This window comes from Lolium perenne, chromosome 2 (genome assembly GCF_019359855.2).
Source record: "Lolium perenne isolate Kyuss_39 chromosome 2, Kyuss_2.0, whole genome shotgun sequence".
NCBI lineage: Eukaryota > Viridiplantae > Streptophyta > Magnoliopsida > Poales > Poaceae > Lolium > Lolium perenne.
The window spans coordinates 12,759,605-12,772,465 of record NC_067245.2 but is presented as its reverse complement, the minus strand read 5'-3'; the positions used below and the strand labels follow the sequence as shown (position 1 = coordinate 12,772,465).

Genomic DNA, 12,861 nt, shown 5'->3' with positions numbered 1-12,861 from the left:
CGTTCATATCCTTTGTCCTCTTTTAGTGCAACATAGAGAATCACCCTCTCTTTTTTGGAATTGAAAAGACGGTGTAGCTAGACCCCTCCAACTAACAATTATTTGCACCATTGTGTATAAGGAAACAAGAAATCCCACCTTTTACCCTACAGTTGTGCATTTGTGACGCCATTTAGTGAATCTTCTATAACATATCATATCTATGAGACTTTGAACATTGTTTCACCCCAATTTTAAGATTTAACATGTTTTGTTAGATATGACTCACATGTTCCACTCAATGTGATGCGATGAAATGTGTCAATCTCATAGGGCTCCATCCACGATCATGTCTGAACTTCCCTTATCCATTTCTTCCATTTGTCATCGCCGTCCTACTATTTTCTAATATTTTTGTACCTCAGTCATCACCTTACACCTTTCCCACTGAACATGCATCATAAAAAAATGGTCCAAAGCTTCCATAAAGGTAATCTAGGCATATTTTACTCGATGGTGTAAAATCAGTGTCACGAATGCATAACTAGGAAGTAAAATGTGAAATTTACGCAAAAAATATCGATATCTATAATAAGCTATGAAGGAAGGTTTAGGCTAAAGACTGGTTATGAAATTTTAATGTCCAGCTTGGATATTGAAAGCAATTTCACAATGTACTGGCACAAATAGCTTAGCGTTGTGAGTAAGTATTCTAGCCAGGCAAAAATCCATTGTTGATGAAATTCAAAACACTGGAACGTTAAATAGACCCTCCCTAACGAAAACAGTACTCCACACATGTATAGCTTTTATTAGTATTGCTCACAAAAGCGTCCACATATATATAGCTGTCAACCCCTCATCCTCGCTCTCTCCTAGCTAGCTCTTTCTCTTCTCTGCTTCACTTCGTTCCTTTCTGCGCGATCGTTCGAGTGCTAGTCGTGAAATGGCGAGCAAATCCGGCAGCGGCGTGGCGGAGGATGGCAGCTACGAGTACAAGGAGGAGTTCGTGAAGAATGCCCGGGGGACGAAGCTCTTCACCTGCCGGTGGCTCCCCGGCAAGGGCCAGACGGTCAAGGGCCAAGTCTTCATCTGCCATGGTAAGCGTGCGTGTCCTTCCTTTCTTCCTTCAAGCCGGCGGCTCTAATGGCCGGAGAATGATCGATTTGTCGAAAACAACAGGGTACGCGGTGGAGTGCAGCATCACGATGCGGGAGACGGGGATGCGGCTGGCGCGGGCCGGGTACGCGGTGCACGGGGTGGACTACGAGGGCCACGGCAAGTCGGAGGGCCTCCAGGGCTACATCCCCTCCTTCGACGTCCTCGTCGCCGACTGCGACGCCGTCTTCGCCGCCGTCGTCGCATCCACCGCCAACACGGAGCTGCCACGCTTCCTGCTCGGCGAGTCCATGGGCGGCGCCGTCGCGCTGCTCCTCCACCGCACGCGCCCCGACTACTGGACCGGCGCCGTGTTGGTTAGGTGACCAACCGCTAGCTAAGCAATACCCTTCGTTGTATAACATTGTCCGCCGGAGAAACGTTCTGGTTTCAGATGTTCTAACGAGTAATCCTCTGAATATCGAATTCACGAGAACTTTATCTACTGATAAATGGGAGGTTTGGTTACTACTACTTCAGCGCCTAATCAGGGTTAACTTGACGGAAGACCCGGATGTTTTTGTCTGGAAATTAACTACCAATGGTGTTTTTTCGGTCAAATCCATGTACATAGACATGATGAATGGTCATACGGTTTTCTTGCGCAAATATCTTTGGAAAATAAAGGTACCGCTGAAGATTAAGATTTTCATGTGGTTCCTTCATAAAAAAGTAATTCTCACAAAAGATAATCTCGCAAAAAGAAATTGGAATGGGTGTAAGAATTGTGTTTTCTGTGGCTCTAATGAAACCATAAACCACTTATTTTTCGATTGTCCCTTCGCAAAGCTAATCTGGAGAACAATCCAGTATACTTTTAATATTCCTCCACCGGCCAATGTTACAAATATGTTTGGAAATTGGCTAAATGGTGTTGATAAAATATCTAAAGCACAGATTCGAACGGGTATTTGTGCTTTGATGTGGGCTATATGGAATTGTCGTAATGATATTGTCTTTAACAGAAGCTCAAATGCTAAATTTTTACAGGTTATCCGTATGGTTACGCACTGGATCCACGAATGGTCATACCTACTACCGGAGGCTCAGCGTGCGCATATGGATTCTGGATGCAGCCGTCTGGAGACGGTTGCTCGGGATATCTACAACCAGGGTGGCTGGCAGCCTATTAAGAGATTGGAACTTGCATAATTATATTTTCTTTTTTATTTTCCGTGGGTTAAGTTTTACGTACACCTTATGTGTCTCTTGAGTTGTATAACTTCTGAATATTAAACTATGCAATAAAACAGCTGTGTGCATCTATTGATGCAGAGGCTGGGGCGATGCTCCCATTTCTAAAAAAAAATGTGCAAGGTACATGCGCGTGCTTACCTACTACTACTCCGGTCCGGTCTCCGGCCACGGCGCGCGGCTTTAGACTAGATGTTGTATGCACGATCGATGGAGTGCTAGCTTCCTTCTTTTTTGAAGGGTGGAGTAGTAGCTTGCTAGTTGCCGTAATCATCTGACTTTTGAAAAGATCGACATGCGTTGTTTAATCCATCCTAGAGCAGTTGACCTGGCAATCCATTGAGGCACTCATCGACATTTTCAATATATCTTGATGAAACAACTATATTTTCATTTGAACATCCAAATTGAAATAAATCTACGATATCTTTTCATATCGAAGGGAGTATAGAAAATAAGGCCTTGATCATTAAAAAAAAGCCTAATGAATCTCCATGTATGTATTGTTCGATTAGATTGCTGAGGAAATGAGGCCACATCCGGTGGTGATCAGCGTCCTCAAGTTGATGACCAACATCATCCCCACCTGGAAGATTGTGCCAACGGCCGACGTCATTGATGCCGCCAACAAAATGCAGGAGAAGCGCGACGAGATCAGGAATAACCCCTACTGTTACAAGGGCAAGCCACGCCTCCAGACCGCATATGAGCTCCTCAGGGTCAGCCTCGACATTGAGAACAATGTACTCAAAAAGGTACCTATCTCTTACTTTCTATAAAGAATTTCTGTATTTTCCACCTGAGTATTGCACTTGTTCAAATAACCCATCAAAGTAATGTTCAGTTCCTTTTAATCCTCCAAAGCATATATCGATTAAACTTGTTTTTGCTAAGGCGGACTATAATATTGTCTATGTGGCCGCCATGTAACCAATTTCAAATGCCACAGTTGCAATTTTCATCTAGCTCATTTTATGTTTATCCATGGGTTCCCTGAGCCAGATTTTTTTTGTGGTCCAATGGGCAATATATGGCTACTTTTGTGTGCACCTACTTGGGTTCTTTGAGGTGGATCGGGGCGAGATAGGTATGGGCAAAGAAGCTGAAGCCCGGGCAGCGGCCTGACTCCTTCAGTCCTGTGTTTCTGTATTCGGCGTGTCATTGGATAGGCTGACCCCTTTGCTATCTTATGTTAGTTTCTGTCTAGAGTTACCCTAATGTGCTTCACGAAGATGTATGCCGCAGCGGTTTGGTTTCATATGTCTTTATTAATTTAAAATCGGACATTACTTATTTTTTATATAAAAAAGAATTAGGTATGGGCCAGCACTTGTAAAGGGACAACTCTGCTATGGACTATAAGAATGAGGATGATGGATTAAATTCTGTTTGACCGTAAGGATTTTTTGTGCGCCTGGTAATGTTCCATGAGTGATTTTGTATGCACATGTGACCCGAGATGATGTGGTGACCACATGAGCAAAACCACCACAAGTAGTAATTAACCATACTTCACGGAGTTACATGATCAAATCTGAATTCCTTTGAGGTGTTACCTCAACGAAGTTGGTACCCTGCAGGAAGAGGGAAAGGGACCTTCTCACTCTTCTTACCTTACTATACAGTTCATTAAGGGGCTGCATATATATACGTGTGTTACCTATTTGCAAAAAACTCGGTCGCACAATTTTAATCCTTTTTTAATAAAGTCACTCTATTTGCAAAGCAAGACTGGACTAATACTTCACTATAGTTGCAGACCTTTTGAGAATGCAACTTTAGGCTAATTTGTAGTTTTAGATGGATTAGCTTGCTTTTAAATCAGACAACTTAGAACTAACCAAAACTATTAATGAATTCGTAATTAGCTTAATCATGTACTTCTATATTACCAAGTAGGCAATTGTAATTACTTAAGTTGTTCTATATTACCAAGCAGGCAACTTTAGGCTAATCTGTAATTTTAGATGGAGTAGCACACTTGCAGTTGGAAACAGATACATTAAACAAAATGCAGCATTTTTTTGTTACATTAGCTATGTCATAACTATATACATATCTCGATCAGCTCTCTTTCTGCAATTAAAATGAAGTGTTGATTTGTTCGTGCAGCGCCCTTATTCAGTTAGTTGACGCTTTGACTAATTGACTACAATAAGTCACTTTTCTCGGGTGTGATAGATTTTTTCATCCTTGACTTTCAATTTAATTTGAGTTTGCAGCACTGATGGCTGTAGCTGTTCTTTTTTTTTTTGTCTCTATCCCTTAATTATTATTATCATGTATTCCCAAAATAAATTGAATTTATAAATAGTGAATGTTTGGATTTTAGAACATGAACCTAAAGTTTTGACAATTGTTCAATTTTGAATGCGGCGGTAGATGACAACTGGCAGCGCTGCCATGTGGCTAATCCTGGTTCGCAAGCTCCTCAAAAACGTTGGCTCAATATTGACGTCCAAAAATAAAAGAATGTTGATGTTTCCTAGTATTTCCCTAGTTATTTGGCTTTGTAAGCAAAAATTGATTGTTGATGATGGATGGAGACCCCATGTACATGCAGGTTTCGTTGCCATTCTTGATCGTGCATGGTGGGGACGACAAGGTGACGGACCCATCTGTGAGCGACCTCCTCTACCGGTCGGCAGTAAGTCAGGACAAGAAGCTCAACCTCTACCCGGGCATGTGGCACGCCCTCACTTCCGGTGAGACCCCCGAAAACATCCACACGGTCTTCCAAGACATCATCTCGTGGCTCGATCAAAGATCCTCCACAGGATCATCGGTGGCAGTGGCCGCGGACATGTCGTCGGAGATGGAGCAAAAGGCCAAGCACGATGAGCAGAATTTCGAGAAAATATAGTACTATGCGTTACCGAATTCATTTGGCAAGCATCTTTAGCTCTAGATTCTATAAATTCTTGAGTTTAAGAGTAAATTGTGTATCTTTTTTCTTAACTACATAAGATTAAAAGTTAAAATCCCACTCAAGATTTACAATAACTATAACTATCTACCGATGAGAGCATATATCCGACTATGTTTGTTTCTGGTTCGACTCCGCCCCGTTTCCGATTCGAATCCGCAGTCTGATATATCCACATTCGAATCCAAAACTGGTCAATATCCGCTCCGATCCGAATCTGAAATATATGGTAAAGGATATGGTATGAGCAACATTCGATCCGATCTGATCCGTTTACAACCTTACTAGCACAGGGCACAACGCATGTATACGAACTCTATTTAATTTGATCAATTAATTGTACCCCTACTAGCACAGGAGTAGTAATAATTTATAAATGAACGATCAAATCTAGATTTTGTAGATTTTTCGATAAATAATATATTAATATAACAAATATAGTAACTATATTCAGTCTCTACACCAACAAGATATTCAAATACATCAAGCTGCACAAGCCAAGAAAAAAAAGAAACATAAATAGAAACAAAGATCTCGTCGCGGTGATGAAACACTTGCAACAGCGACACTTTAACCACCACCATCGGACCACAAAAACATTCTCCAGAAGAGGCGTCTCCAAGAAGCACAAGCGGTGTCGTCGCGCGATCAAAGATCTTATGTTTTCACTCTAGGAAAAATATAAATTTGCAAAACAATGCCTTCTGCAAGACCATTGCTAGGTATAACCACTGAGCTAGGGATCAACAAGTGCTCAACTACATCAATTTGCTGAGCCCAGCATACTTCTGCACATCCATGACAAAGAACATGCCGTCTAAGACTAGACGACCCTCGCTGACATATTTTACTCTCAATTGGGCTCGCGGATCACGAATCTGCGCATCACCCTCGCCAACACCAAGAAGCGAGAGATGACCATTGATACGTCTCCGACGTATCCATAATTTATGTCGTTCCATGCTTGTTTTATGACAATACTTACATGTTTTGCTTGCACTTTATGATGTTTTCATGCATTTTCCGGAACTAACCTATTAACGAGATGCCACAGTGTCAGTTCCTGTTTTCTGCTGTTTTTGGTTCCAGAAAGGCTGTTCGGGCAATATTCTCGGAATTGGACGAAATCAACGCCAAACCTCCTATTTTTCCCGGAAGGCTCCAGAACACCGAAAAAGAGTCGGAGAGGGGCCAGGGGGCACCACACCACATGGCGGCGCGGGCCAGACCCTGGCCGCGCCGGCCTAGGGTGTGGCGCCCCCAGGTGCCCCCCTGCGCCGCCTCTTCGCCTATAAAATCCCTTTCGACCTAAAAACGCAGTACCAATGGACGAAACTCCAGAAAAGTTACTGTGGCGCCGCCGCCATCGCGAAACTCCAATTCGGGGACGAGAGTCTCTGTCCCGGCACCCTGCCGGGACGGGGAAGTGCCCCCGGAAGCCATCTCCATCGACGCCATCGCCTCCATCATGCTCCGTGAGTAGTTCCCCCATGGACTACGGGTTCTAGCTGTAGCTAGTTGGTATTCTCTCCCCCATGTACTTCAATACAATGGTCTCATGAGCTGCCTTACATGATTGAGATTCATCTGATGTAATCGGTGTTGTGTTTGTTGGGATCCGATGGATGATACATTATGATTAGTCTATCTATAAAGTTTGTGAAGTTATTGTTGCTGCAATCTTGTTATGTTTAATGCTTGTCACTAGGGCCCGAGTGGCATGATCTTAGATTTAAGCTCTATAATTATATATTGCTTAGATTGTATCTACAAGTTGTATGCACATGTCACTGTCCGGAACCAAAGGCCCCGAAGTGGCAAGAATCGGGACAACCGGAGGGGATGGCGGTGATGTGAGGATCACATATTTTCACGGTGTGTTAATGCTTTGCTCCGGTACTCTATTAAAAGGAGTACCTTAATATCCAGTAGTTTCCCTTGAGGCCCGGCTGCCACCGGCTGGTAGGACAAAAGATGTTCTGCAAGTTTCTCATTGCGAGCACGTACGACTATATACGGAAAACATGCCTACATAATTAATAAGCCTGATGTTCTTTCTTAATGCTTTGATTCCTATCAATTGCCCAACTGTAATTTGTTCACCCAACACTTGTCACTTATTGGAGAGTTACCACTAGTGTAGATCGCTGGGAACCCCGGTCCATCTCTCATCATTATATACTTGTTCTACATGTCATTGGAAGTAGTATCAACTATTTTCCGGTGCCATTGCTCTCATATTGCTATTACTGCTGCTGTGTTACTGTTACTATTGCTCTCATATTACTGCTACTTTCACATCACCCCTGTTGCTAGTGCTTTTCCAGGTGCAGCTGAATTGACAACTCAGTTGTTAAGGCTTATCAGTATTCTTTACCTCCCCTTGTGTCGAATCAATAAATTTGGGTTATACTACCCTTGAAGACTGTTGCGATCCCCTATACTTGTGGGTCATCAAGACTATTTTCTGGCGCCGTTGCCGGGGAGGCATAGCTCTACTCATAAGTTCACCTGGGGAGTACACTCTACATCTCTCTCTATTTTTAATTTGTTTTATTTTGCTTTGCTTAGTTTACTTTTGCCTAGTTTATTTGTGCTTAGTTTATTTCTGTCTAGTATTAGTTTGCGTAGTTTACTTTTGCTTAGTTTATTTTTTGTCTTGTTTTATTTGTCTCATATACCCAAAAACCCATAAAAATTTGAAAAACCGAAAAATTAAAAATTGCTATTATGGGAGAACCTACAACCTACTTGGAGCTTATGGAATGTTATAATTGTTATAGAGAATCAAGAACGGGAAAAGTGATGAGTGCTATGATAGAAAAATTAAATACAATTGCTAGAATCTTGCTTAGACGCCATGATATAAACTGTTGCTCTCAACAGGATACTAAACATCTTAAATTTCAATGTGGCTTTAGTGAGGAATATTTTATTAAGAGCTATAATCGGAATTGCTATATTCATTATGGGTTCGAAGAGGTAGAACAATTTGTCTTATTTATGGGAGCCTCCGAGATAGAATCCTTCATGGTTGAGAATTATGAAACTTGTGCTATTTGTAAGGACCTTAAAGATTATGTCTCTACTATCCTTAATTCTTGCATAGAATGCTACAGTAGGAATCCTTATATCCTTGATTATAAAGAGAGACACATTAATGCACAAGAATGCACTCACAATTTGCAGGAACCGGTGGAAGAAGAAACTGATGAACCTGAAAGCTCATTGGATGAAAAAGAAGAGGAGAGCGACGAACAAAAGGAGGAAGAATGGATTAGCTACCCATGCCAACCTTCTAATGAGAGTAACTCTTCATCTCTTACACTATTTGATTGTCCTCCATGCTTACCAAAAGAGGTTGAATGTTATGTTCCTATGGATTCTCTTGAAATATTACCTATGAGTAAAACTTGTAAGAATAATTATGCTACTGTTATCTATGATAATCCATGCTACTTTGATAAATCTTATGATAATGCTTTGTTTGTGCCTGATGTCGAAATGCATGGTACTAAAGAATTTTGCTTGGCAAATGTTTATGATAAAGCTCTAGATGATGGTCATATGTTACTTGATAATATTAATTGTACTACTAATAAAAATGGGATTGGAGAATTCTTGACTTATTCTATGAGTCCCATATCTCTTGAGATTGATCAACTACCTTGTTATATTATTAATAAAAGTAAGTTTGAAAGTTTTAATTCCACTATTCTTGAGATTGATAAAAATTATGAGTTTGTGGATCATGAAAAGTATGCTGCATGTGATAGTTATATTGTTGAGTTTATTCATGGAGCTACTGAAAATTATTATGAGAGAGGAAAATATGGTTGTAGAAATTTGCATGGTACTAAAACACCTCTCTATGTGCTTAAAATTTTGAAGTTACACTTGTTCTATCTTCCTATGCTTGTTACTTTGCTTTTCATGAACTTGTTTATTTACAAGATTACTTTGCATAGGAAGCATGTTAGGCTTAAATGTGTTTTGAATTTGCCTCTTGATGCTCTCTTTTGCTTCAAATACTATTTCTTGCGAGTGCATCATTAAAACTGCTGAGCCCATCTTAATGGCTATAAAGAAAGCAACTTCTTGGGAGATAACCCATGTGTTATTTTGCTACAGTACTTTGTTTTATATTTGTGTCTTGGAAGTTGTTTACTACTGTAGCAACCACTCCTTATCTTAGTTTTGTGTTTTGTTGTGCCAAGTGAAGCCTCTAATCGAAGGTTGATGCTAGATTTGGATTTCTGCGCAGAAACAGATTTCTATCTGTCACGAATCTGGGTCTAATTCTCTTTAGGAAACTCAGAAAATTATGCCAATTTACGTGCGTGTTCCTCAGATATGTACGCAACTTTCATTAGTTTTGAGTTTTCTGATTTGAGCAACGGAAGTATTTTATTAAAATTCGTCTTTACTGGCTGTTCTGTTTTGGCAGATTCTGTCTCTGTTTTTTGCATTGTCTCTTGTGGACTTTAAGCGAGGTTTTCTAGACGTAGAGAGCTGTAGCTGATGTTTTATTGAGTTCTTGCAATGTTCCACTACAGGACCAAGGTGGATTCAAATTTTTTGAGTACTAACCCCTCTAATGAAGTTTATGAGAAGTTTGGTGTGAAGGAAGTTTTCAAGGGTCAAGAGAGGAGGATGATATATGATCAAGAAGAGTGAAAAGTCTAAGCTTGGGGATGCCCCCGTGGTTCATCCCTGCATATTTCAAGAAGACTCAAGCGTCTAAGCTTGGGGATGCCCAAGGCATCCCTTTCTTCATCAACTTATCAGGTTCCTCCCCTGAAACTATATTTTTATTCGGTCACATCATATGTGCTTTACTTGGAGCGTCTGTGTGCTTTTATTTTTGTTTGTGTTTGAATAAATTCGGATCCTAGCAATCCTTGTTTGGGAGAGAGACACGCTCCGCTTTTTCATATGAACACTTGTTCTTCGTTTTACTTTTAATATTCAATGATAAAAGTTGGAAGCTATAGCACTTATTATTATTTGGTTGGGAAAAGAAAATGCCTCATAATGTCTTGGATAATTTGACACTTGGCAATTGTTTTGAGCTCTCAAGTAGATCATGATTAAGTTTTTGCATGTGGTTTAAACCTATTAGTGGAGAACTACCGTAAAGCTTGTTGAAATTGGTTTGCATAATTGATCTCTCTTAAGGTTGAAAGGACACGGATGTCGCCTAGAGGGGGGGTGAATAGGCGATTTAAAACTTTTACGAGATGGGCTTAACAAATGCGGAATAAAACTAGTGTTTACTTTGTCAAGCCCAAAGCCTATAAACTATGGTTCACCTATGTGCACCAACAACTTATTCTAAGCAATGGTTCACCTATGTGTACCAACAACTTATGCTAAGCAAGACAAGCAACTTATGTGATAGCACGATATATATATATAACTTCAAGCACGATGGCTATCACAAAGTAAAGTGCATAAGTAAAGAGCTCGGGTATAGGAATAACCGAAGTGACGCGGAGACAACGATGTAGCCCGAAGTTCACACTCTTGCGAGTGCTACTCTCCGTTGGAGCGGTGTGGAGGACAAGTCACTCCATATGCACGAGGGCCACCGTATTCTCCTCGAGAATTCCCACCAAAAGGGATGTCCTCGATCCACTATGGGACCTTAGGAAGGTCACCGAACCCGCACAAAGCTTGGGGCTATCTCCACAACTTAATTGGAGGCTCCCAACAAATTGCCACAAAGGCCTTGCCCTTGAAGATTCTCCACAACTTAATTGGAGTCCCCAAGAACACCACAAAGATGCCACAAAGGCCTTGCCCTTGAAGATTCTCCACAACTTAATTGGAGTCCCCAAGAACACCACAAAGATGCCACAAAGGCCTTGCCCTTGAAGATTCTCCACAACTTAATTGGAGTCCCCAAGAACACCACTAAGATGCCACAAAGGCCTAGAATCCGTCTAGGGTTCCAAGAACCCAAGAGTAACAACCTTCTTGCTTTCACCTCCACGAATCACCGTGGAGAACTCAAACCGATGCACCAAATGCAATGGCAAGAACACCACAAAGATGCTCAAGTCCTTCTCTCTCAAATTCCAACAAAGCTACAAAAGCTATTGGGGGAATAAGAGAGGAAGAACAAATAAGAGGAGGAACACCAAATTTCTCCAAGATCTAGATCTAGTGGATTCCCCTCACAAAGAGAGGGATTTGATTGGTAGGAATGTAGATCTAGATCTCCTCTTCCTTTTCCCTCAAAAAGATTCAAGACGCATAGGAGGAGTAGAGGGAAAGGGAAGCTCTCAAGGTCAACAATGGTGGAGAGCACAAAGGGGAAGAGGTAGCTGCCCAAGGAGGAAGAAGGGGGGCTTAAATACCCCCTCCCATCGAAAAATGACCGTTTGGGTCAGCTCAGGCCGGATTTTCCGGGCCGGATATTTGCAAAATATCCGGGCCCCGAAAAACGGCTAAGGACATGAGAAAACTGCTCTCAGGATGGGGGCCGGACATTTGGCCGGATATTTGCCCGGATTTGTCCAAAAACCGGATTTTTCCGGGGGGCCGGATTATCCGCCCCAAACTTGGGCCGGAATATCCGCCCCCCTGAAAACTGGCAGAAACATCAAACTGAAACGGGCATAACTTTAGCATCCGGACTCCGATTTTGATGATCTTGGGCTTGTTTTAAAGCTAGGAACAAGCTCTACAAGATCATGCAGGAAACCATCATAGTCCAACAAGGGAGGATAGAAACAAATGATGAAAGGTTTGACCTATCTAAAAAAGACATACCGGTAAAACCTCCAATCTTGAAAATGCAACAAGTTGCCCGTGCAAAAACCATTCTTGATGAACTAGAGCTTGTCATGAGAATAAGCACAAGCTCTAAATCATCACATGGATAAGATCCAAATAATAACCAAGAAAGATGATGCAAGGATGCAAAGGTTTGAGCTCTCTCCGAACGATACGATCGAGTTACTCACTCGAGAGCCCTCTTGATAGTACGGCAACTAAACTATAAACCGGTCTCCAACTACACTATGAGACCGGTGAGAAAGAAACCCTATCAAGAGCAAACCTTATACTTGCGCATTCCACTTGAGCTTGATGACGACGATCTTGAACTCAACAAGATGGAACGCCTTTCTTGCTTGTGCTTGCTTGACGAAATCTTGTAGATTGCTCCCCCATAAACCACCATGGGAGAGCTTCTTCTTCGGCGCATCTTCACATAAACATGACCACCATGTGGATTGCTCCCCCATAATCCACCATGGGAGAGCTTCTTCTTCGGCGCATCTTCACATATCCATGATCACCATATGGATGGCAAGACTCAAGCAAAGGATCTCTTCGAGATGGCTCATCTTGAACTTGCACAACATTTCTTCATTCTTCATCATGTTGATGTCTTGAAGTAAGTTGATGGCTCACTTCATCTTCATCTTCAAGACATACTTGACACTTGATATCCTTCATCAATTTCTTCTTATTGCAACCTTGAAGCCAACATATGGTTCAAGAATTGCCTATGGACAACTCCTACAAATATAACTCAATGCGAACATTAGTCCATAGGGATTGTCATTAATTACCAAAACCACACATGGGGGCTG

The 12,861-nt window shown here is 41.6% G+C and overlaps 1 protein-coding gene across 1 annotated transcript; it reads left to right on the top strand.

Moving 5' to 3' along the window:
- The first annotated feature begins 858 nt into the window (after positions 1–858).
- Positions 859–5,198, top strand: LOC127328216 (caffeoylshikimate esterase-like). Its single transcript, XM_051354832.1, has 4 exons — positions 859–1,079; positions 1,162–1,454; positions 2,847–3,086; positions 4,895–5,198. The coding sequence occupies exons 1-4, from the start codon at positions 926–928 to the stop codon at positions 5,192–5,194; spliced, it is 987 nt and encodes a 328-aa protein (XP_051210792.1). The 5' UTR covers positions 859–925; the 3' UTR covers positions 5,195–5,198.
- Positions 5,199–12,861: the final 7,663 nt, after the last annotated feature.

Coding starts and splice junctions, on each gene's coding strand:
- LOC127328216 (XM_051354832.1), top strand. CDS start 926: ATGGCGAGCAAATCCGGCAGCGGCGTGGCGGAGGATGGCAGCTACGAG. Junction 1,080..1,161: donor CCAAGTCTTCATCTGCCATG/GTAAGCGTGCGT, acceptor CGAAAACAACAG/GGTACGCGGTGGAGTGCAGC. Junction 3,087..4,894: donor AGAACAATGTACTCAAAAAG/GTACCTATCTCT, acceptor ATGTACATGCAG/GTTTCGTTGCCATTCTTGAT.